Here is a 27,259-nt window from a genome sequence, read left to right as displayed (position 1 = left end):
TGAAGACCCAGCATGGCCAAAAAACTATAAATAAGTAAATAAATCTCCTGGTAGCTCAGACGGTAAAGCATCTGACTACAATGTGGGAGACCCGAGTTTGATCCCTGGGTTGGGAAGATACCCTGGAGAAGGAAATGGCAACCCACTCCAGTATTCTTGCCTGGAAAATCCCAGTTATTGGGATTATTGTTATTGATATTTCTCCCGGCAATCTTGATTCCAGCTTGTGCTTCTTCCAGCCCAGCATTTCTCATGATATATAGTTTCTCATGCATATAAGTTAAATAAGCAGGGTGACAATATACAGCCTTGACGTACTCCTTTTCCTATTTAGAACCAGTCTTTTGTTCCATGTCCAGTTCTAACTGTTGCTTCCTGACCTGCATATAGGTTTCTCAAGAGGCAGGTCAGGTGGTCTGGTATTCCCGTCTCTTTCAGAATTGTCCACAGTTTATTGTGATCCACACAAAGGCTTTGGCAGAGTCAATAAAGCAGAAATAGATGTTTTTCTGGAACTTTCTTGCTTTTTCAATGATCCAGCAGATGTTGGCAATTTGGTCTCTGGTTCCTCTGCCTTTTCTAAAACCAGCTTGAACATCTGGAAGTTCATGGTTCATGTACTGCTGAAGACTGGCTTGGAGAATTTTGAGCATTACTTTACTAGCGTGTGAGATAAGTGCAATTGTGCGGTAGTTTGAGCATTCTTTGGCATTGCCTTTCTTTGGGATTGGAATGAAAACTGACCTTTTCCAGGCCTGTGGCCACTGCTGAGTTTAGGTAATTACTATTAATTTTCTCTGGATAATGATATCATGGCTATTTTTAGAAGCTGTACACTGAAGTATGTAGGACTAATGATATCTACAACTCACTCTTAAATGGTTCAGAAAAAGCTAAATAGATGAAGCAAACATGGCTAAGTTAACTGCTGAAATCTAAATGATGGATTCTGTGGTTATTTTTCATATCATTTTCCAATTTTCCTGTGTGTTCAAACATTTTTACTATAAAAAGTTAAAAAAATAAGTTAAAAGTTCCTACATGAAACTTAATATGACCTTAAGATCTTAATATGACATTTTAAACCACACTTCTGTTGTTGTTGTTGTTGCACTGGATCTGTGTTGCTGCATGCGGGCTTTCTCTAGTTGTGATGGAAAGGGGCTACTCTTCATTGTAGTACTTTGCGGTAGCTTCTCTTGTTGTGGAGCACAGGCCCCAGACACTTGGGCTTCAGTCATTGTGCATGTGGGCTCAGTCGTCGCAGGGCTTCAGTGGTTGCGGTACATGGGCTTGGCTGCTCCACAGCACGTGGAATCTTCCTAGTTCAGGGATCGAACCTGTGTCTCCTGCATTGGCAGGCAGATTCCTATCCACTGCGCCACCAAGGAAGTTCCATAGGATTTTTTAGAACATTCATCTTTTAATACACACTGAATGTACAGCCCAGCGCCAGTAAAACAAATGCCAGCCAGACGCTGCTGATGTAGCTTGGGGAGAAGAGTTACACACTAGGCAGAGTGCAAAGTACAAAGCAATACATGATTGTTTGTGTGTTACAAATAGTATGCAAATTGATACACAAATAAGTATACACAAGGTACGCAAATAAAAAGAGTTTAGAGGAGAAAAGGTAAGATTTTTGAATGGCAGGGGAAGGTATCACTCAAGAGCTAGAAGCTGTGCAGTCCATTTCAGTAAAATAGACTTAACTGCTGCCTATAAAGAAGGCACACAGAGATGTGTTAGATGGGGCAGTGGATAGAGACATACCACTCCCCTACATTACAGTGGCCACACACAAAACAGATGACCACAACGTAGTATGATAAATGCTCCAGCAAAGTGCTCTTCAAAGGGCACTAAAGGGTATGAAACACATAGGAAGGACGCCCAAACCATGAAAGAAGTGCAGATTTAGGGTCAAAACCTATAGCAATATAAATTTAAAATGTAGGCATGCCCAGTAAAGAACTGCTGATTCACAGATGACACAGTTCATTTGATACAGCAGACTAAAGCCAAGGGTTCTATCAGAGATGCTGAAAATTATTATATTGGTATAAATATTTATGCAAACCTTTTAAGGTCAATATAGCATATGTACAATTTGTATTATTTAACCAATTTTAAATTTCACACATACAGTGCAGTTGACAGGGCGTCTATCTTTCAGCAGCAAAATTTCCACTATCATATAAAACTTTAAAAGTTCCAATGTAAATATCAATATAATTCAATATCAGTTGAAAGCAAAAGTTTCCAGAATATAATAATATATCTTCAGAGAATGAAAAAAAAATGTACTCAACTTCTGACAAATTCTAGTGAAACTATTTCCTACTCACTAGTTATGTAAGTAGTCATTCAACTTAAATTGAATGTGTTCCCATAATTACCAAATTTGTTGATCTATCTGTAAGTTGACAATTAAAAATTGGCATGCATAGAATTATGTATTTGTTCCATAAATCTACTATTCTTATAATCAAAATAACAATATCATTTTATAAATCAAAGTGTCTTTGACAGAAATCCACGTTTTATTTTCTCTTGCTATAGTTCACAGAGTAAATCAAGAAATATTAGAATCAAATATTAGAAGTAAAATGAAACCTGAAGTTTGCAAAATGTCAAAGCATTAGACAAATGAGAGCCTCTGGAACAAAGGTTGGCAAAGCTTTACTATTTAAATGCAAGTAATAAATGAAATTTGGAAGCTTTTGGGGAAAATGATTTCCATCTCCATTTAGAAACGCTGTCAGAGATTAATGCATATCAGGGTTCACGTTCTAACATTTGGACTGGCATATTATAATAGGCAAAGGAAACTCTTCTTCAATGCATAAATGAGCTGATTCACTTCTCCATCACTGGGTTACATAAGGTAGGCAGGTTTTCCTTCCCAGACTTACAGAACATCATAATTGAGTTATTCTTCTAAACCCAGACTGCAAGGTTGGAGGAGGGACAGTGGAATTAATTACCTCTGTCTGAGGGCCCTTCATGTAAAGAAGCAGACGAGGATGTTTTCCTTCGAACTAGGGTTAGGTGTACCACTTGTCCTGCATTTCGTAACACTTCAACAACATCCTGGTTGGCAAAACCCTGAATATTCACACCATCAACCTACAACATTAAGAGATACATTAAACAGAGGTTTCAAGTTAGCTTCTTTTGAATGCAAATTTAGTAGTAAAACATGCTGACAAACTTCCTGAGAAACTAGAAAGCAAACTGAAACCTGTATTCCTAAGTCATACATTTGACTTATAGCCTGAAAGAGGCAATGGATCTTAGTCTCTGACGCTATTCAACATTCAAAGTGCCATAAAATGTGGCACTTTATACACAGCTCTCAAGATGTATTAATAGAAGCCATTATCACTAAAGTTGAAAGGACCATCTAATACTTCACCCCTGTACCATATAACACTGTGTGATATTTTCCAGAAGGAACTAATCTCCCTCCATTAGGTTTTCCAGTATTTTTAAAAAGCATGTGAAAGAAGGCATTTACTAATCTCAATCAAGTCCAGTCATACATTCTTTTTGTTTTGGAGGGGGTTTGTTTTGTTTTTGTTTTTATTGGGCTCTAGACAATGGGTTGTGAAATATCTCTGCAAGTTATGCCCCACTAGGGAGATGTCCATTCTGATTTTCCTGGGGGAGCTTTCCGAGCTTTTGCTTTTGCTTGGAGTTACTGCTCTTGCTGGCAGTAACCTCTTCAGGTCCACTGCTGAGTGGCTCCTCCTTGGAAGACAATTTCCTCTTTTCCTTGGGACTCTCTTGCTTCCTGACTCTTCAGGGTCACTAACTGGTTCTTCTTTGGTGAAAGTTTTCTTCCTCTTGGAAAGACTTCTACTGCCAGCTGTTTCTTCAAGATCACTACCAGCTCCTCCTTAGAAAAAAGATTTCTTCTTCTTGGGTTTGGAGAAGGAGACAGAAGAGTCTTCCATTCCATTCTTCTGAGAGCCTCCTGGGGCTCTTCGTTTTTCTTTTTTGGGGGTCTTTCTCTTGTCTCCTCACACTCCTCTGGGATACTACTGCTTTCTGAAGATGGCAGGGCAACTGCAGCCAGCCCTCTCTTTTCCTTCTTCAAGCATTTCTTCTGTCTCTCCAGCTTCCTAATCATCTTAACAGCCACCTCCTCTACTTGACCCACTCACTGCCTCCTTCATGACAGATTTTTTCCTAAGATCTCTCCAGTCTCATTGAAGGACTGCTGCTCCTCACCTTGTTCCTGAAGTTTCTCCCCAAATGTACAGGTGGGTACCTCAGAGAAGCAACCAATTTGTGGAGCAAAGTTGCATTTGTTTGCCAGGAATCAAGAGATGCAGTCTTTGTTCTTAGCAGCTGCTCAGCCAAGGAAGGTAGAGTGGAAAATGAGTCCATATTTTGAAGACCCCTTGTCTTCAGGGCTCTGGAAACTTCATCTCTTTGCTGGGCCCAGGGAATCACACTCTTAAGTCCAACAGAACTAGTAGGTCTCCTCACTCAATCTTCTTCAAGCTAGTCAAACCACTGCTTAACTTTTTCCCTAAGATTTTCTCCAAAGTTTTATCACCAGTCCCCAAATGGTCAATTCCAGCAACATTTCTTAAGCCAATACTGGAAAGCCAAGGGTCATGAAAGGGGCTTCCTTAGATGGACGTGAAGGACAAACATTCAAATTATACCAACATTTGTTTCTGATTGAATCACTAAATTAAATGTGTGTCTACCTGCTTCAAAATTATTATGAAAATAAACTGTAAAATTAAACTAATTTCTACTAAATGGAGGAAATACCAATCTCAATTGATGAAAGGCAATGACTATATTCTCACATACATAGAATATCTCAATTCTGTATATCCTCAAAATTACTATGTAAGAAGGAAAGGACATATGTATACCTATGGCTGATTCATGTGTATGACAGAAACCAACATAACATTCTAAAGCAATTATCCTTCAATTAAAAAAAATTTTTTAATTACTGTTAATAGAAAAACTACTTTCACAATGATAAATAGTTCCAGTAAATGGTCTATTAATTACATATAAAATTGATGAATTTAAAGAACACAAAGAGGTGCTTGAAAAGTGTTTTCTAGGAGAATGTTAGAGAATCTTTCAAATATATGTGTAGGCATATTATATAATATACATATGTATGTAGTATTTTTTTCCCCTACCAAAACCATTAATGACTCCATTCTTCACAGGCAGTTAAAAAAAAATTAGAATGGATAAATAACTACTGTATAATATGGAAAACAATATCCAATTTCATGGGATGAACCACAGTGGAAAAGAATATTAAAAAAGAATGTGTATATATATATATATGTGTGTGTAAAACAGAGTCACTTTGCTATATAGCAGAGATTGGCACAACACTGCAAATCACCTTGTACTTCAATTAAAAAAAAGTTTTTAATTAAAAAAATTAAGGACCATGAGAGTCCAAATTGATAAGATTTCATTGTACAAACTTAATTTTTTAAAACATTATAAAACTATATTAAGCCATTTCCATTGCATATATATTATAATAATGATAACTCCCCCCTCCCTCAACTTGATTCAATCCTGTAACAGAGGGCAGTTACTTACAGCAACTATCTGGTCATTCACTTGAATCTGACCATTGTGATATGCGGCGCTGCCAGGTATTATACTTTTCACATAAATCCCTGAAGCTTCTCCTAAGATGCACAAAACATATGGAAAAAAGCTCTAATTAGGCCTTGATTGCAAAATTCATATCAAGAGGTTAATTAGCTAAAGGGGCTCACTAGAGGCTTGATAAATGCTGTTCTGAACACAAGCAGAGAAACTGATGGATTATTTCAAACTGTCACCATCACAAGTGACTCGAATTTGAAATGATTTGACTGATACCTATTTTTGGAAAAATAATCAGTAATGGAACCTCGATGAAATGCACTCCAATATCAGCTGGAATTCAGGAGAGCTCAGATTAAGTCTTACCTTCTCTTAGTTTTTCTCCCTTCTCACTGGTGACCTGGCATAAGCCTTCATCATTACTTACCAGCATGAAGACAAGAGAGTCCTAGTAGGTTTTCGTGCCTATATTTAGTTGACTACTCACATTAGCTTCTATCTGTCTATCTTTAGATCTCATGATATGTATATATAAATTGCTTCTGCTGCTAAGTCACTTCAGTCATGTCCGACTCTGTGTGATTCCATAGACGGCAGCCCACCAGGCTCCCCCGTCCCTGGGATTCTCCAGGCAAGAACACTGGAGTGGGTTGCCATTTCCTTCTCCAATGCATGAAAGTGAAAAGTGAAAGTGAAGTCGCTCCATCGTATTCGACTCCTAGCGACCCCATGGACTGCAGCCTACCAGGCTCCTCCGTCCATGGGATTTTCCAGGCAAGAGTACTGGAGTGGGGTGCCATTGCCTTCTCCATATATAAATTACAACTATATAAAAACTATACATGCCTATGGGAAGGGGTTGGAAGAGAAGTTAGAAAAAGAAAGACCATAGCTCTGGATGATTTTACACTTTTATCTTAATTTCAAATGCACTTAAAATATTGTCTATAGAAGGCAAATAAACATCAATGGATTCCTACAGCCTATGTAATAAAATGTAAGTTTGATAGAATCACATTGAAGGACTTCCATAATTTGCCCCAAACTCTCTTTTTCACTTCGACTTCCAACTACCATCCGCTCCAATAAGACAGAAGTCTAGACACACGAGACTCATGATGTTCCACCAAAGCTCCAAGTATTTTCATGATTGTATCCCTTTTCTAATTTTTTTTCTTCCTGTTGATCTCATTCCCTCTATCAAAATCCTTCTCCTTTACCATGTTTAGTACAAATACCTATTTCTTTGTGAATTCTCCATTTCCCTCTGTCAGAATGAGTTTTTCATCTGCCATATGATGAGTTTATTTGTATCTCTGCTAAAACATATATTTCATTTATCCTCAAACAACTGAGAGTTATTTACACATTTGTCTCCCTGAACAGACATTTCTTACATTCATTTTTCTACTCCCTCTGAAACTAAGCAAATCAACTGCTCAAAAGTTCCAAAGAATAAAGCAAAAATTATTTTGAAAGACTGCACATTAAAAAGCATACTGAGTTATAGAATATTCTAGTTTTTGGATTCAATGCTACTTCTCCATTCCCTGCTCAAGTCCCAAAAACTTCTTTTGAGGGTAAAGTAAAATGTTTCTTTTCTTCATTCGGTAATATAAACATCAATTTTTCTCAATTATCTATCAGCTACTCACTGCATTTTACTCTGTAAGTATATTGCTAGGTTTACAACTTGAAAACTTAATGCAATAAAGCTTCCTAAACCACAAGTTTAGGAACTTAGCCATGATTTCTCTAACCGGACAGCATATTAAGAGCTACTCAACACAGGGTTTTTTTGGCAACATTATTATGTAATCCATACTTAGCTCTTTTGGAACTCATTTAAATTCTAAACCTAAAAATGGTGGCACTCAGAAATATCTACAGGTCTGAAAGCAGCTATTCCATTAGGCTAAAATAGCACAAGGTGGTCTGACATGAATTTCATTCAGGACTCTGAATACATTAGCACTTTTAATCTTTCCCACCTGCTATAAAATGCAAAATAGTAACTTTAAAAAATTAACTCTCTAACCTTGCAATTTTTAAAACACTAGAACATTTCATAACTCTAACTTTTCATCTTACAAGCAAATATTCGTGAAAAAGATTTATTTTTCCTTTTTACAGTTATTTCTTATCATAATAGGATAACTCATACAGTGAAAATTACCAGAGCTTTGCATGAAAGAGTTCAGGGAATATTATTCAGACATACTTGGGCACTTATTCTTGCATTCACTTATTCTTACAAGTATTCCCTTTATATGAAAGAAAAATAATTCTAATTAAAGTGTTCATTTTATCTTCTTTTGATGATTAAACATAATAGCAATATTTTTTGACATTCACAATACGAAATACAAGCAGTAATCATTTTACTTTATCACATATAAAATGCCATAATATGTAACACTCACAATATTCAAAATATACATCTTAGAAACAAGAGGAGGTATAATTCAAATGTTATACATTGTGTTGGATAATTAAATTCTTTTGTTAATGACTATTGAGCCAGCTATAAAACTACTGAGATAAAACTGATTCTCTAATCATTTTTTGTAACTAGTTGCTATTACAGATTCGTGGTTTTATTGTTCAATGTTTAAATTAAAATCTGCATATATTTAATTTTATTGTCTAGAAACTTTAACATCCTTTACAATTATTTCCAAATATAAAACAGAGATGATTCATCTACCTGTCTGAGACGTTCCAACATAGCCAACAATTCTAATCCCAAGACTTTGTCCATCTTTTTTAATGAGTTCAACATCATAAGTTTCAAAAAGAGTAGCATTGTCCTGAAAAGAAAAATAATCTTATTATGTATAATGTTTAGTTATATAACTGTATGTATAAAGGCAATTTGTGAATGGTTTGTCAAGTATTTTCTGAAGACCTGTGGTACACAGAATTTTAAGATTGTCCTCACGACTTTTGATCCCTGATGCCATTCCTGTGTTTATGTCATGAAAAAGGGAAATTATCCAGGGAGTCTAACCTAAGAAGGCATCCTTCAAAAGCAGAGAGTTTTCTCCTATTGATGGTAGAAAGGGATGTGAAAAAGATGTGAAGCATAAGGACTGGACCTGTGGTTTGAAGAAGGAGGCATCATGTGAGAAGGAACACAAGGGGCCTTAAAGAGCTGAAAGACGTCCTCTGTTTACAGACAGTAGAGACTTTTGGTTCTACGGCTATAAGAAACTCTATTCCACAAACAATATGACAGAGTTTGGAAATGAACTGTCCCTAGAGTATCTAGCTAAGAGCCCAGCCAGGCCCATAACCTGATTTAGCTTTTGTAAGAATCTAAGCAGAACCCAGCCAAGTTCACCAAGACTTCTGACCTACAGAAATGTGGACCAACCATGGGTATTGCTTCAGGCCACTAAGTTTGTGATAATTTGTCACACAATGATAAAAAATTAATACAGCCACTTAGAAAAAACTCACCATAAATTTGGATCTGAAAGAATTTAATGTAAAGAAAAAGAAACAAATGGAAGACTAATTATACTAATAATTATTATGAGCAAAAAGTGTTAACCTAAAACTTATCATTATTTGTCTTCTAATTAAAAATTTTCTGTAAAAAAAAAAAATTTTTTTCTGTAAAAAAGCAGTTCAGTTCAGTTCATTCACTCAATGGTGTCCAACTCTTTGTGACCCCATGGACTGCAACACAACTGGCCTCCCTGTCCATCACCAACTCCCGGAGTTTACTCAAGCTCATGTTCATTGGTCGGTGATGCCATCCAGCCACCTCATCCTTTGTTGTCCCCTTCTCCTCCCGCCTTCAATCTTTCCTAGCATCAGGGTCTTTTCCAATGAGTCAGTTCTTCACATCAGGTGGCCAAAGTATTGGAGTTTCAGCTTCAACATCAGTCCCTCCAATGAATATTCAGGACTGATCTCCTTTAGGATGGACTGGGTGGATATCCTTGCAGCCAAGGGACTCTCAAGAGTCTTCTCCAACACCACACTTCAAAAGCATCAATTCTTTGGCACTCAGCTTTCTTTATAGTCCAACTCTCACATCCATACATGACTACTGGAAAAACCATAGCCTTGACTAGACGGACCTTTGTTGGCAAAGTAATGTCTCTGCTTTTGAATATGCTATCTAGGTTGGTCATAACTTTTCTTCCAAAGAGTAAGCATCTTTTAATTTCATGGCTGCAGTCACCATCTGCAGTGATTTTGGAGCCCAAAAAAATAAAGTCAGCCACTGTTTCCCCATCTATTTGCCAAGAAGTGATGGGACCAGATGTCATGATCTTAGTTTTCTGAATGTTGAGCTTTAAGGCAACCTTTTCACTCTCCACTTTCACTTTCATCAAGAAGCTCTTTAGTTCCTCTTCACTTTCTGCCATAAGGGTGGTATCATTTGCATATCTGAGGTTATTGATATTTCTCCTGGCAAAATGATTCCAGCTTGTGCTTCATCCAGCCCAGCATTTCGCATGATATACTCTGCTGCCGCTGCTGCTGCTGCTAAGTCACTTCAGTCGTGTCCAACTCTGTGGGACCCCATAGACGGCAGCCCACCAGGCTCCCCCGTCCCTGGGATTCTCCAGGCAAGAATATTGGAGTGGGTTGCCATTTCCTTCTCCAATGCATGAAAGTGAAAAGTGAAAGTTAAGTCGCTCTGTCATGTCCGACTCCTAGTGACCCCATGGACTGCAGCCTACCAGGCTCCTCCATCCATGGGATTTTCCAGGCAAGAATACTGGAGTGAACTGCCATTGCCTTCTCCAGATGTACTCTGCATATAAGTTAAATAAGCACGGTGACAATATACAGCCTTGACCTACTCCTTTCCCGATCTGGAAACAGTCTGTTGTTCCACGTCTAGTTCTAACTGTTGCTTCCTGACCTGTATATAGATTTCTCAAGAGGCAGGTCAGGTATTCCCATCTGTTTAAGAATTTTCCACAATTTGTGGTGATCCACACAGTCAAAGTCTTTGGCATAGTCAATAATGCAGAAATGGATGTTTTTCTGGAACTCTCTTGCGTTTTCAATGATCCAACGGATGCTGGCAATTGGATCTCTGGTTCCTCTGCCTTTTCTAAAACCAGCTTGAACTTCAAGGTGTCTAAAAACATAACACCTTGCTTTCAATTCGAACCTTTAACAATAAAAAGTAAATAACTGATTGCATCAAATTCTCACTGACCACACAGCTACATTGGTCCCTCATTACAATGTAGAAGTCTTCAGAGATCCAAAGTAATGGAGGGAAAAGAAAATGGTTCTAACAAGTTTGGAGAAGAAATCAAAAGAAGAATATCTGTCAGAGATATTAGAATTATATATCTAATTCTATTACCTCTGACAGATTCTAATATCTCTGACAGAAAACTTCTTCTCCTGTGGTTCCCATTAGGGAAAGCCTTTCCAGAAGACAGCAAATGGTTCCTCAAATGAATATGAGAGGTGGCTTTCCACCCTCTTCTGCCATAATCACTTCTCTTTTCTTTCCTCTTCTTCCTGGCTCCTCCTTTTAAAAACTATTTATTTCCTTTCACCTCATTATCTCCTGATTCAGAGCCTGTGATATGGTTGGAAAGAGCTTGGAATTGAAGGGTGAGGGGGCCAGATTAAGGTGTTCAAAAGCTACAAATTCTCAGTTTTAAGATAAATAAGTACTAGGGATGTAAGGTACAACATGATAAGTATAATTAGCATCATATATTATATATAAAAGTTGAGAGTAAATCCTGAGTTCTCATCACAAGAAAAAATTTTTTCTACTTTTTTAATTGTGTACCTATACAGATAGAGATAATGGATGTTCACTAAACTTACTGTGTGATGATTACTTCACGATGTATATAAATTAAATCACTATGCTGTACACCTTAAACTTATAAAGTGCTATATGTCAATTATATCTCAGTAAGACTGGAAGGAAAAAACAAACAAACAAAGAGCTTAAAAGGGACCAAAAATTCAAACCCCAGTTTGCAACTTACTACCTATATGACCTTTAATAAGTTATCTGGACTCCCATCTCCTCATCTATTGAATGGATAAGACCTATCTTGCAGAATTCTTCCAAAGAATTCAGATGACTTGGATAAATCTAGGTGCTTGAGAATGATTAATAATAATGATTATTATATAACTATAACAATTGTTAGCAATCAGGATATTATTATTACTAGTGTCTATTGCCTTTGGCCAGTTTGGTCTTATCAATGATAATACTCATACATTGACCAGTATTTAAAATTTCCCCTCCACTACCTGGATATTTCTTCACCAATCTAATGAAATAGGAATGGCAGGTATTATAGTCTCCAATTTACAGATGAGTAGTAGAGGCTCAGGGAAGTTGAAACCTTAACCCTGAGAAATGACAAAGAAGAAAATCAAACTTGTCTAGTATCTCCAAGTTGGGCTCTCCTCTGCTTCATTGTTGAGCACTGAGACATGACCCACATCCACACAGCACTTGGAACTGAAAGCATTTCTAATCCGGCAATGTATCACACCCAGTACTGAATCTATGATGAAAGAATAATTTGTATACTCACAGAACTAGGGCTCCTATTGGCCACAGCAGGCAAAGCAACAGGCAAGGCTGCAGGAGTAGGAGGGGTTATGGAAATTTCACCAACTGGGTCTCTTGCAACAAGCATCCTGACAGAATTCCCACAGTTCCTTAGCACTTGCGCAACTTGCTCACTGGTCATTCCCTGCACATTTGTGCCACCAATCTTCAAGATGTGATCCCCTGTTTTGAGTCTTCCATCCTTTAATCCAAGAAAACAGAAAAACAAAACTATTCTGAGAAATCATTGATCTAATTTCACTCATTAATAACAATTCATCAGCAGGAGAAAGAAAAGAGGCCTTAAAACTAAAGTCTATTCCCCATCCTTCCTTTTCCCCAGTTTTGTAGAAACCTGTATGAAAGAAGGTGTTAGATCAAAATAATGAGAAAACTATATGCTTTACTGTGAATTCTGCAGAAGGCACTAGAAGCTACTGCAAGCAAACAGAAGTTGTGAAACAGAAAGGCAATTCAATTCAGAAACATTTGGAAAGACTTAGAGAAAAGGAATAGGTGCAAGGAGGAAATTATTATGGAAGAAGAAAAAACTAATTGCTGGATTTCTACTTTAAGCATTGATAATTTGATATTCTATTTTTACCAATGCAACAAACATGAAATAAAATAACCAACTACTTGACAGTCAGTACTCATGAAAAATAAGGGTAAGATGCTTCTGTGAATAAATGATTCTTGAACAAAATTATGCCCTGAACACAGAATAAAGAATATGGAGATAAGTATTTGCATACTTGACTTGGACAAAGGACATTTCATGCTAAGTACATATTTAGTCATTTCCTAAGCATTATTTTTTCCCTATTTTACCTCAACTCAATTTAAAATGATGCAGATAATTTGCACCTGTCACCGAAAGTCAAACATTTTCTTCTTTCAGAAAAACAGGTGCTATACAGAATTCACAAGTGCAAAAACAATCATAATCAGATTGATAGGAAAGACACCAAAATGACAGCTAACTTTTAAAGTCCGGCGGCCCCAAATACTGCATATTACTGATACTTTCTGATTAACATTCTCCTTTCAGAGCCTGTCTATTGTAGAAGGAAACTAAAAGGTATAAAGTCCTTTTTGTTCTTTAACAGAAATCATAAATCAATGATAGCCAATAAATAGCTATGCCAAAATTCAGTCATAGCATGCTAATCACACGTTCAAATATAAAAGTTTATTAATGCACAGATTCTTTCAAAAGAAAGAAAAAATTATGCATAAGGGCAAAGATAGTATGAAAGGCAAAAAATTAAAATAGCTGAGGAAGGGGTAATACACTGTTACAGAGAAAACACAGTATCATTTATATAGTTTTTTTTTTTAAAGAAAAAAATACTTTAATTCAAGTTAGCATGTCCATGCTGAATTAGCATAATCCATAGCATTTATGGGTTTAAAAAATATTTATTACTCTGTATTGTAAGTTCTCTGCTAGGTTGTTATACATGATAATTTCAATTCAAAAACTATTTGAAAATCTAAAGGATTTTAGGTCTGAGCTACAAAAGAAATAAATGTTTCTCTGAAAATTAAAAAATAACACTAAATACCTACTCAATTTAGAAAATGAAATTATTACCACTTTTGATTCCAAGCTATTTCTATCATTGGTCTTTAATTAAAAGGCAACATGTCATTGACAGAAAATAATGCTGCTGCTGCTGCTCCCGCTAAGTTGCTTCAGTCATGTCCGACTCTGCGACCCCATGGCATGCAGCCTACCAGGCTCCACCGTCCATGGGATTTTCCAGACAAGAGTACTGGAGTGGGGTGCCATTGCCTTCTCTGAGAAAATAATGACTTCATAAAATAAATGCTCTTTCCCTTAAGGAATTAAAGGAAGGCACTAAGTATTGGGTGGCCAAAAAGTTTACACTGTTTTAAGTAAAAATAAAAGACATTATCATTTTCACGAAGAATTTTACTGAACAGATTCACTAACCAAATGAAAATTTTGGCCAAACCAAAATAAGTACGTCCACCCTATGCTACTCAAATCTCCAGAGCCCTCACCAATAATTTTGAAGGATAGGGAAAATACCAGTTTATAGACATAAAGCAAAATTACTGGGAATAACCAACTGTTCAGGGGCCTCAAGCTGGGCCTTGATTATTCTTTACCATCTGAGCCACCAGGGAATGCTTGATTATTCTAGAAAGAAAATTCCTCACTTTCCTCAATAGTTCACGCCCACTCTCTAATCCTTGGCTGGTCCCATTATGGATAGCTATTATAACATGACTCATAATTGCCTGATACCAAAAAGTCAATACTTCATGACAACTTTTAAATAGGTTGTGCTCTACAAGTCAGCTTTGGGAGAAAACAGGGTAACTCAATATATTTGATGTCCCTAGAATTTCTCCACAGCACATGAAAGAGATTTCTATAAAACAAAGAAGTTTTACATGCCTATACCAATTAAAAAAAAAAAAAAACACTTCTAACTGCGGAAAATTTCTGAAATAGCTGAACAGAATTCTCAAAAGATGTATATTTCAGGTACTGTGAATTTTGGAGAGTACCTTGGGACAATATCAAATAATTTTCCTATCCATGGAATTGACCCTAATAACATCCACTGATTGCTCATTGTAACTTGTTGTTGTTCTTGTTTAGTCAATAAGCCCTGTCTGACTCTTGAGACCCCACCATGAACTGCAGCCTGTCAGGCTCCTCTGTCCATGGGATTTCCCACGTAAGAGTACTGGAGTGGATTGCCATTTCCTTCTCCAGGGAATCTTTTTGACCCAAAGATCAAACTCACTTCTGTACTGGCAAGTTCTTTATCAACGAGCCACCAAGGAAGCCCCTCACTGTAACTATGTACCAATGAACATTTCTAAAAACGTCATATAAATCAATATTTTTTCATTTCATTTACAACATTAGAGGCAGTAAACAGTAAAATGACAAGTAAAGCCATTGGAGTCAGACACATCCAAGTTTATCCTAGCACTACTTTGGTCAAGGTGTAGGGCCACAGATCAGTTACTGATCCTACATAAATCTCAGATCCTTCTTTAAGCAAGATGGGGATAAATTCCCCTCTCGTTGAGTTGTAAGCACTAAACTCAATACTACATGTCAAAAGCTTTAGCCTAGTGTCTTGCTTACAGCATTCTCAGATGCATTCATTTCTGATACTTCTGTAGACTCAGGTTTTCTTTGCCATAACCCCCAACTCTACCCCATACTGACTGATATGTACACAAAAGGAAAGACAAGGGGCCATTTTATGAACTTTTTAAAATAAGAAACACTGACTTGCTTTTCTAACTTTCTGTTACACAAGTTTATAGTCTTTAAAGAAAGTATTTAGTATTAATTAATCCCTTTAGCAGAATGTAAGTATCACTTTACGATCAATCTCAGCCACATCTAACTAAGGACCTAAGACATTCATACTCCCTTACCATGAAGATTGCCATAGTCAACAGTGAGTATTAATAGTCAAAAGTATGAGTACATTTTAATGAAAAACAATGTTCCCTTTAATAATTTTAAAGCCATAATCAGGCTACATAAGCAACAACTCTAAAGATTTAGCAACAAAACACAGAGTTAGTTGAAGAGATTTGATCTGCCATTTAGCTGGGATGAGGAGGAGAGGAAAGAGAATACTGCTCTGTCCTCTATATTTAGGTCTCACCATGGGCTTCCCTGGTACTTCAGCTGGTAAGAATCTGCCTGCAGTGCAGAAGACCCTGATTTGATTCCTGGGTCAGGAAGATCCCCAGGAGAAGGATAGGCTGCCCACTCCAATATTCTGGGACTTCCCTGGTGATTCAGACAGTAAAGAATCTGCCTGCAATGCGGGAGGTCCAGATTCGATCCCTGGATTGGGAAGATCCCCTTGAAAGGGCATGGTAACCCACTCCCTTGCCTAGAGAATCCTCATGGACAGAGGAGCCTGGTGGGCTACAGTCCATGGGGTCCCATAGAGTTGGACATGACCGAGGGACTAAAACAGCACAGCACATATTCCTTATATAAGAAAGCCAACAGCAATATTACTGTTAGAGCTGGCAATTCCCTGAAAGGCGTGACCAACCCTGGACAGGTGTACACAAGAAAATGAAAACACTGGGATCGACTCTGAATAAGTAGATTTAAACAGTTAATCTGCCACATGTGGGCTCAATTCTGACACTGCCATTTTTAAGTTGTGTAGCTTTGGGCAATTTCTTAAGTTTCCATATCTATAATTTGGTAATAAAATTTATGACTGTTTTAAGAATTATACAAGAATACTGTATATTAGGCAGATAACAAAGTCTAGCATAAAAACTCACTTCTACATTATGACTCTGATGGGCACATGACCACCCCATTCTGAAGACCTGAAACAGCGACAATCCCTTCCAGGAAAGGGTGAAAATCAGACCTGGGCTTTTATTAACAGTGCCACCAATGGAAAATCTGCATATCACATTCTCCTTGTGAAAATTCATAATGTACATCAGTATTTAATAGCTTATAATTCTTACAGTAAAGAAATCTACTTGATTTTAACTTGGTACTTTCTAAATTTCTTTGACCCTTTGTTCTCTAATAATAACCACTTTGCATCTTGAAAAATGCTACTCTAGCAAATAAGTCTATTAAAATTGCTAAAGCAGGGGGACAACAGGGGATGAGATGGTTGGAATGGCATCACTAACTCAATGGACATAAGTTTGAGTAAACTCCAGGAGCTGATGATGGACAGGGAAGCCTGGCGTGCTGCAGTCCATGGGGTCTCAAAGAGTGAGATACGACTGAGCAACTGAACTGAACTGAACTGAAAGGAGGGGGGTTGAGTGGGAAAAGATGCCAAAATATTCCACAATATTTCATCTAAGTTGCTAAATTTTTCACAAAAAAAAAACAAAACTCTTAAAGATTATTATTTGTTTCGTGCCACAGATATGTTTTGAACACCCATAAAATGACCATTCTCAACCTTCTTGATCTCCTTTACACTCAAAAATAATTGAGGATGAAGGAATAGGGACTACAAAAGGGCATAGATCTTTGTGGGTGATGAATATGTTCATTATCTTGACTGTAGTGATAGACGGTACCACGGTTACACTTTGTGTGTCATCTTGGTTAAACTCTGGTGCCCAATTATATAAAAAATCTATTTTCTAAAACAAACAAAAAATTGCGAGAAGAACAACATTCTTTTTTTTTTAAGAACAGCATTCTTAAATTGTTACAAATCTCCTTAATATCTGGCTTAAAAGAAGACAGCTGAATTTTCACATTTGCTTCAGCATTCAGTGTGTTGCCACGTGTTGCTGTGGTTGACGTATACAAAGAAACTCTGGCCTTCATCAGATATATATTTGGAAAATGGGAGAGTATTTCCATAGCTCTTTCAGCCTAATTCTTTGATAACGTACCAAAACTTGACAAGTGATGATTTCTTAAAAATTAGTTGCAATGTGGAATCTGAAACATCAACAAGTTTTCAGATAACATTTAATTAAAATCTATTCATCAATCTTGAATTATGAATGGATTTCTTTTACCTATATATTATTTTGCCATTCTATACACTGATCTTTGGAAAAAACGGACTCACAGCTACGCAGATTTTCTAAATACTGACATATGATCAATACATTATTTAATATTAAAAAATCATACTTATTAATATCATTAAGATCTATACAAGAAAATTAGAGATACCAAAGGAACGTTTCATGCAAAGATGGGCTCAATAAAGGACAGAAATGGTATGGACCTAACAGAAGCATTAGATATTAAGAAGAGGTGGCAAGAATACACAGAAGAACTATACAAAAAAGATCTTCACGACCCAGATAATCACAATGGTGTGATCACTCACCTAGAACCAGACATCCTGGAATGTGAAGTCAAGTGGGCCTTAGAAGCATCACTACGAACAAAGTTAGTGGAGACAATGGAATTCCAGTTGAGCTATTTCAAATCCTAAAAGATGATGCTGTGAAAGTGCTGCACTCAATATGTCAACAAATTTGGAAAACTCATCAGTGGCCACAGGACTGGAAAAGGTCAGTTTTCATTCCAATCCCAAAGAAAGGAAATGCCAAAGAATGCTCAAACTACTGCACAATTACACTCATCTCACACACTAGTAAAGTAATGCTCAAAATTCTCCAAGCCAGGCTTCAGCAATATGTGAACCGTGAACTTCCAGATGTTCAAGTTGGTTTTAGGAAAGGCAGAGGAACCAGAGACCAAATTGCCAACATCTGCTGGATCATTGAAAAAGCAAGAGAGTTCCAGAAAAACATCTATTTCTGCTTTATTGACTCTGCCAAAGCCTTTGATGGTGTGGATCACAATAAACTGTGGACAATTCTGAAAGAGATGGGAATACCAGACCACCTGACCTGCCTCTTGAGAAACCTGTATGCAGGTCAGGAAGCAACAGTTAGAACTGGACATGGAACAACAGACTGGTTCCAAATAGGAAAAGGAGCACATCAAGGCTGTATATTATCACCCTGCTTATTTAACTTATATGCAGAGTACATTATGAGAAATGCTGGGCTAGAGGAAGCACAAGCTAGAATCAAGATTGCTGGGAGAAATATCAATAACCTCAGATATGCAGATGACACCACCCTTATGGCAGAAAGTGAAGAAGAACTAAAGAGCCTTCTGATGAAAGTGAAAGAAGAGAGTAAAAAAGTTGGCTTAAAGCTCAACATTCAGAAAACGAAGATCATGGCATCCAGTCCCATCACTTCATGGCAAATAGATGGGGAAACAGTGGAAACAGTGGCTGACTTTAATTTTCTGGGCTCCAAAATCACTGCAGATGGTGATTGCAGCCATGAAATTACAAGACGCTTGCTCCTTGGAAGGAAAGTTATGACCAACCTAGACAGCATATTAAAAAGCAGAGACATTACTTTGTCAACAAACGTCCATCTAGTCAAGGCTATGGTTTTCCCAGTGGTCATGTATGGATGTGAGAGTTGGACTATAAAGAAAGCTGAGCACCAAAGAATTGATGCTTTTGAACCCTGGTGTTGGAGAAGACTCTTGAGAGTCCCTTGGACTGCAAGGAGATCCAACCAGTCCATCCTAAAGGAGATTAGTCCTGGGTGTTCACTGGAGGGACTGATGTTGAAGCTGAAACTCCAATACTTTGGCCACCAGATGCGGAGAGCTGACTCATTTGAAAAGACCCTGATGCTGGGAAAGATTGAGGGCAGGAGGAGAAGGGGACGACAGAAGATGAGATAGTTTGATGGCATCACCAACACAATGGACATGGGTTTGGGTGGACTCCGGGAGTTGGTGATGGACAGGGAGGCCTGGCATGCTAAGGTTCATGGGGTTGCAAAGAGTCGAGCACAACTGAGTGTCTGAACTGAGCTAAACTGAATATCACTAAGAATCTAATCAGAGGAATATTTTCCAAAATTCTAATTTCTGCTTGAAAATTCAAATTATCACCAGTAACAAATGCTGTTAGCTATTTTCCTTTAAGTAACAGGCTTACATCATTCATTTCAAGGAAACGTCTACCAGATAGCCAAGCCTGAATAATAATTTTTCTATCAGTTATTCTTTCAAAAATAAAAATAACATTCTAGATTGGCAGCTGCTGGTAAGGCAGGGTGCAAGGTGGGCAAAATGGATGAAGAAGGTCAAAGAAACAAAATTTCAGCTATAAAATAAGTAAACCATAGGGATGTAAACCACAGCATGGTGACTATGGGTAAAAATACTGTATTGTATACCTGAAAGCTGCTAAGAGAGTAGATCTTAAAAGCTCTTTTCACAAGAAAAAAAATTGTAACTATGTGGTAATGGATGTTAACTAGACTCAGTGTGGTGATAATATACAGAAGTATCACATCATTATTCTGTATACCTAAAACTAAAATAATGTATCTCAAAAAAATCAAATCTCAAAAAGTTTTGTGAATAAAGGCAAAAAACTAAAAACTCAAGTAAATTTTAAAAATTAAAATGCTGTTCCATATTAAAAAGTGGCCACTTTGTCTCACAAATGTTTTTCCTCAAGACAACCACCGTACGTACTTTAGTATATGGCAGAAGTCCTATATGCCATACTCCATTCTGCAACACAATATTACAAAGACATGCATTTAAAGGTCAAACTTTACTTAGATTAGTTTTTATTGCACTTTTTAAAGTGAAACTGCCATTTTTGTTGTTGTTGCAAGCACATGGTAAAGAAGAAAGCAATGACTCCTAGTGCGGCTTGGTGCCATTGCTCAAATACATACAAAGGCAACGGCTGGCCTAGTCTACCACTGCTTGTTCATCATCAGTGCAAATGTCAACATGGTGAAAAGGCTAATGCATCTTAGTATTATTATGTAAGTCATTTTGATGTTATAAACCCCCTGCAAGAAACTCAGGGACCCTCAGGGCCCACAGACAAAACTCTGAAAGCCATTATGCTAAATAAATAAACTTAGCTGCTGAAAGAATAATAGGAATATTAGTAGCTCCACAGTTTGTATAAGGAGAAACAATCTTGACTAGAAATAGGGAGCTGAGAAGTTTGCCTCAAAGCTATACGTGCACAGGAAGTTCATTTTTATTGTTACTTTATATGTTTTTTACTAATACTCTGTATGTTCACATTTATTGATACTTTTATGTTTACATGTTTTTATTAATACTTTAATGAAGGAATAAATGTCCATATACTGGACATAAATCCTATGGACAGAGGAGCCTGGCAGGCTCCAGTTCACAGGGTCGCAAAAGAGTCAGACACAACTTAGCAACTAAACAGCAACAACAACAAAGACGTGAACCCATACAATTTATACGTCATACTGACTATCATGGACAGTCTACGTAACATGAACTCACTATTAAGTAGCTTCAAATTTCTAAAGTGCTTTTTAAAAATTCAATGCAGTACTTAACATTTTCTTCAATGTAAAACTAAGCAGAAATAGTTGATAAATTTTATAGTGGCCCACTTTCAGCTTAAACACTGCTAAATCATGAAGGGTAGTATTTTTATTTATAATGTCAAAAAATTGTAATTCTAGTGAAATTTATCTCATGCAATATTGGGATAAAATTTTGTAATCATTGTACTATCTGATCTTAACATTTACACCCTTGAGAGATACACAGGGAGAAAATAAAATAGATACTCAGAATGCAATACCCATTAATGATTCCTTTCAATAAAAAATATTGTCTTTTGATCGAGTCAAGATGACTGTCAATCACAGGGCAAAAAAAAACCCATACAGACACACCTAAAAATGTTGATTTAGGAGCTTTTTAAAATAAAGCAGAGTGAGTACACATTAACACTTACAGAAAAAAACATTTTTAGCTATCCTTAAGTTCTGGTCACAGAATCATAATTCTAGTAACCCATGTTACATATTTACATTTTAAGCCATACAATTTAAATTGTATAAAACCAAAATGAAATCAAAGAAGGTCAACTTACTCGATCTGCTAATCCTCCAGGAACTATAGTTCTTACAACGACACCACTTGATTTTCCCCCAACGATTCCAAAACCTAATCCAGAGCCATCATTAATGAGCTCAACATCTTCAATATGGCCCCAACGAATCTACAAAGTAATAGCAAGCAAAAACCAAAGTTTTAGTAAAAACACATACATTCATTGCTTACCAATACAGTAATTATTAGTATATACAGTATTATATATTAGTATACAGTATTAAATATTAAATATTAAATATCAAGTCAACTTTCTAGTGACTCAGAGATGATTTCTATAAGATCAGAGATCCTCTTAAGGATTTTATAATCTGGTGGAGAGGTAAACTAAAACATAAACAATTAAAATATAAGACAGAATATTGGATCAGAAGACACTATAGCTCCAAGCAGACAGAAACACATTGCCTCATTCCCCTGTCTATGTCTGATACCTAGCACAGTACCAGTCACCTAGGAGGAACCAATAAACACGTGTTTATCTGAATTAAAAGAGAATAATAAAATAAAGATGGGAGGGCTATAGAGACAAGAGGTCAAATCCAATGAAAAATTATGAAAGACTTCAAGGAAAAAAGGCAACCCACTCCAGTATTCTTGCCTGGAGAATTCCATGGCCCGAGGAGCCTCACAGGCTATAGTCCATGCAGTAGCAAGGAGTTGGACATGACTGAGCGACTAACACTTTCAAGGAAAAGGCAGCATTTTAATTGCTCTACAAAGAAAAAATACATTCAAGCAAAAGGGAAATTTAAGAACAAAGCTAGGCTTAGATAAGGAGAATAAATGAAGGTTTTAGAAGAGGAAACAACAGGAGCAAAACAGTGATTTAGAAAGAATCTGGCAGCAGTGTGAAGCATAAGATGGTGAGAAGGACAGAGTGACCAGAATGATTGAAGAGACTCTGAAGAAGAAATGTAGACCCAACTGAAGATATTGGCAAAGGATTATACAAATCAGACTAAAAGACATTAGCATTTTTCCTCTAACAGCAGGCTCCATCAGAAGTATACATTAAATCCACATAATCCACCTGCAGGGCAAAAGTCTACCCCTCAAGACATTAGGACATACTTAGTTTTTCTATTATACTAAATTGGAAAGTTATTACACAATGTTAAAAATAACCAGAGTTATCAGGAATATCTAATAGATTCACACCTGGAACAATATCTAGTATCCAGGAAGCAACAATGTTTGCTAAAAATGCCTGAATTAGGGACAGCAGTTAATATGCATTCTCATTTAAGCCTCACATTTAATGCAGTTTCATTTAATCCTCACAACATCTCTGTGAACTAGACAACATCTCTATGAACTAGACACTTTGTTATTACTTCCAAGCAACAAATGATGAAACTGAGGTGTGGAGAACTCAAAGCATTTGCCCAGTAAGACTCAGTTATGAAGTAAGAGCTGGACTTGAACCCACCTTAGCCTGATACCGGACTCCTTATTCTTAACCACTGTGCTAAGCAACTTCCCACTTTGTTCATTCCATTTATTATATAAATTGTGTTGCATAAATATTACTGATTACAATAGGGAAAATGTCTGTACATTAGTGTTGTGACCTTGTACTGTACCCAGAAAGTCTATTTTTTCTTTTTCCTAATGAATGAAAATTAAATAAATCAGCCAGCACTTAGTGTTATAAGAAAATAAGATTTATTAGATTGTGTTCTGAAGATGCAGGTCAAAATCTGTGAAATGTTACAAAGCAAGTTTAAAGATTCCCAAAGGAACATAAACTTTTATTCTTTTTTTTAAACTTTTATTCTTTTAAATTGTTCAGTACACATCCTTACATGTAAAAAAAAAAAAAAAAAAAACTTCTGTAATTTTGCAGTATCCATAATCTAGGCATAAAAAATCCAACTTATAAAAATAACATTTTTAAAGCAAATAACCAAATCTTAAGATACTCATAGTAAATCTCTAATAAAAACTCCTGCTTAATTAGTTAAGTGGTTACATGACCAAGGAACTCTTTCCATTACCAAACAAATTACACCCAATACTATAAATTACCCCCTACATTAAATAAAAACCTTAAACAAGGAGAATCAGAGGACACTGAAAAATACGACAAAAACTGTTCATCAACTATCCTGTTTAACATGCTAATGCTGTCTTTGGAGATGTAATCTTTCTTGAACTATGACAAGTAAAATGACATCTTCTAAATATCTTTACACTTATTAAAAAACAAAGGTATGATTCAAAATTAAGGATTTTTCCAAATTTGCAACTCACTGTGTCAGGCAGATTTGCATCAGGTAGGCTGGTAGAAATGCTGCTTTTTGTGTGGACTGGCTCCCTGGCCACGATTAGACGCAAAGATCCAGTGGTTTCTTGTAACAATGCAATTGCTTGCTGGTGGGAAATGTTCTGATCCAGTGGCGTGTGATTAATAGCCAATATTTGATCATTTTCCCTTAACCTTTGATCCCTTGATGATAGAAGAAAATATTAAGTGATATAACAGCTAGATTTTTCTAACTTTCTATTTTATATTGGAGTACAGCCGAGTAACAATGTTGTGATAGTTTCAGGTGGACAGCAAAGTGACTCAGCCATACACATACATGTATCTATTCTTCCCCAAACTCCCCTCCCAACCAAATAGCCTGATTTTCAAGATGTATTATTCAAGTAGTTTATACCTTATGGTACTACTTCACTTAATACAATTATTGAAATATTTAATTGCATAATGTAACAGAGCTCTTCAGAGTGCTTTTCATCAAAGCACTTATTAGCTAATTAAGCAATTAAGTAGTGCATCCCTACACACCACACCATTTTAAAAGCCATTTGGCTGGAAAATAAGCAAAAAGAATGTATAGGGCCCCAGTGCTAAAGTTTTGCAAGTATAGGCATTGTCCTCATTGCGGCACCACCCTGTACCCCTGAACTCCTTCCAATCTGACTTCTCTGTGTACCAATATAGGGCTATATGGTCACCAATAACCTCCACTCTAGCAGATTCACCCCATCTCCATTGTCCCTTACTTCTCCAACATTTGTCAATAGAAGCTAAACTCTCCTTGAAAAGCAAGAGAGATTATTTCCAAATCTATATCTGAGCCCTTATCTCCTTCCCATCACCAATCCCCAGCTGCTAACCAAGGAAAACAGGATATTTAAAAAAAAAAAGAAATCAGCAAAATCTTAAGGAAAAAAAGCGCTATTATAGTTAATATTTTTAATTAATTTATTTTAATTGGTTTCTGCCATACATCAACATGAATCAGCCATGGGTATACATATGTCCTCAAAGCAAGAATACTAAAGTGGTTTGCCATTCCCTTCTCCAGTAGACTATGTAGGAAGCATCACTACGAACAAAGCTAGTGGAGATGATAGAATTCCAGTTGAGCTATTTCAAATCCTAAAAGACGATGCTATGAAAGTGCTGCACTCAATATGCCAGCAAATTTGGAAAATTCAGCCAAATTCCAGGCCACAGGACTGGAAAAGGTCAGTTTTCATTCCAATCCCAAAGAAAGGCAAAGTCCAAGAATGTTCAAACTACTGCACAATTGTACACATCTCACACGCTAGCAAAGTAATATCCAAAATTCTCCAAGCCAGGCTTGGTACATGAACCAATGAATCATGAACTTCCAGATGTTCAAGCTGGATTTAGAAAAGGCGAAGAACCAGAAATCAAATTACCAACATCCGTTGGATCATCAAAAAAGCAAAAGAGTTCCAGAAAAACATCTACTTCTCCTTTATTGAATACGCTAAAGCCTTTGACTGTGTGGGTCTCAACAAACTGAAAAATTCTTCAAGAGATGGGAATACCAGACCACCTGACCTTCCCCCTGAGAAATCTGTATGCAGGTCAAGAAGCAATAGTTAGAACTGGACATCAACAACAGACTGGTTCCAAATCGGGAAAGGAGTAGGTCAAGGCTGTATATTGTTACCCTGCTTATTTAACTTATAAGCAAAGTACATCATGTGAAATGCTGGGCTGGATGAAGCACAAGCTGGAATCAAGATTGCCGGGAGAAATATTAATAACCTCAGATATGCAGATGACACCACCCTTATGGCAGAAAATGAAGAACTAGAGCCTCTTGATGAAAGTGCAAGAGGAGAGTGAAAAAGTTGGCTAAAAACTCAGCATTTAGAAAACTATGATCATGGCATCCAGTCCCATCACTTCATGGCAAATAGATGGGGAAACAATGGAAACAGTAAGAGACTTTATTTTCTTGGGCTCCAAAATTACTGCAGATGTTGACCACAGCCATGAAATTAAAAGACACTTGCTCCTTGGAAGAAAAGCTATGACAAACCTAGACAGCATATTACAAAGCAGAAACATTACTTTACCAACAAAGAAAGTGAAGTCACTCAGTCGTGTCTGACTCTTTGTGACCCCATGGACTGTAGCCCAAAAGGCTCCTCCATCCATGGAATTTTCTAGACAAGAGTACTGGTTACCAACAAAGGTCTAGTCAAAGCTATGGTTTTTCCAGTAGTCTTGTATGGATGTGAGAGTGGGACTATAAAGAAAGCTGAGCACCAAAGAATTGATGCTTTTGAACTATGGTGTTGGAGAAGACTCTTGAGAGTCCCTTGGACTGCAAAGAGTTCAAACCAGTCAATCCTCAAGGAAATCAGTCCTGAATACTCAAGTATCTAATAATACTGGACTGGCTTGCCATGCCGTCCTCCAGAAATGTTCAATATAGTTAATATTTTTTGAGCACTTATTAGGAGCCAGAAACTCTGCTAAATGCTTTACAGGCATTATCTACTTTAGTCTTTATAATCACCTTTTAAAGTACTTTAAATTTTACATGTAAGAAATTAAAGGGAGTTTAGCATCTTATCTAAAGAGTCTGACTGTAAACCATACTCTGTAACTTCTTAAAGTACATACTAAGAGTAGGATTTACTCTGGTTTACAATATATGACTTCATTATCTCCTAAACACCCCACATCCTCTTCATTATTTCCACAGTTCCTTATCTTTATCTCTGTTGTATCCACCCATCTCTCCTTTCTATTCTCAATGTCAACCATCCAACTGAGATCCATATCTAATACCTAAAGCCTGACTTGCAAAATTCCTCAAGGTTTATTTTTCTAGGCTCTCCTGTGCTGAATCTGCAAGGAGATCCAACCAGTCTATCCTCAAGGAAATCAGTCCTGAATATTCATTGGAAGGACTGATGTTGAAGCTGAAACTCCAATACATTGGCCACCTGATGCAAAGAGCTGACTCATTTGAAAAGACCCTGATGCTGGGAAAGGTGGGAAAAGAAGGGGACTATAGAGGATTAGATGGTTGGATGGCATCACTGACTCAATGGACATGAGTTTGAGTAAACTCCAGGAGTTGGTGATGGACAGGGAGGCCTGGCGTGCTGCAGTCCATAGGGTCACAAAGAGCTGGACACAACTGAGAGACTGAACTGAACTGAACTGTGCTGGTATTTCTCATCTCAAAAGTATATAATGACTGTCTATGGTTGTTGGCCAGTGAAGCAAAGACGCTCAGTTGTGTCCAACTCTTTGCAACCCCATGGACTGTAGCCCACCAGGTTCCTCAATCCACAGGCAAGAGTACTGG

The 27,259-nt window shown here is 37.0% G+C and overlaps 1 protein-coding gene across 13 annotated transcripts in view; it reads right to left on the bottom strand.

Annotated features, from left to right (window-relative positions):
* PATJ (PATJ crumbs cell polarity complex component) overlaps positions 1-27,259 on the bottom strand; it is a 389,086-nt gene that overhangs the window by 331,315 nt on the left and 30,512 nt on the right. For all 13 annotated transcript variants that reach the window (XM_086394286.1, XM_086394288.1, XM_086394293.1 and 10 more), the window contains exons 6-11: positions 23,919-24,114; positions 21,643-21,771; positions 12,165-12,383; positions 8,321-8,423; positions 5,602-5,693; positions 2,988-3,129 (exon numbers count right to left, since the gene is read on the bottom strand). In XM_086394286.1, coding sequence (XP_086250412.1) covers positions 2,988-3,129; positions 5,602-5,693; positions 8,321-8,423; positions 12,165-12,383; positions 21,643-21,771; positions 23,919-24,114 — 881 coding nt within the window. The remainder of the gene's footprint in view (positions 1-2,987; positions 3,130-5,601; positions 5,694-8,320; positions 8,424-12,164; positions 12,384-21,642; positions 21,772-23,918; positions 24,115-27,259) is intronic.

Source organism: Bos grunniens, chromosome 3, assembly GCF_055505025.1.
Source record: "Bos grunniens cultivar Pamir isolate PY7600 chromosome 3, Bosgru_T2T1.0, whole genome shotgun sequence".
In the NCBI taxonomy this organism is placed as follows: Eukaryota; Metazoa; Chordata; class Mammalia; order Artiodactyla; family Bovidae; genus Bos; species Bos grunniens.
Note: the sequence above shows the minus strand (reverse complement) of the source record. Positions and strands in the feature narration are given on the sequence as shown.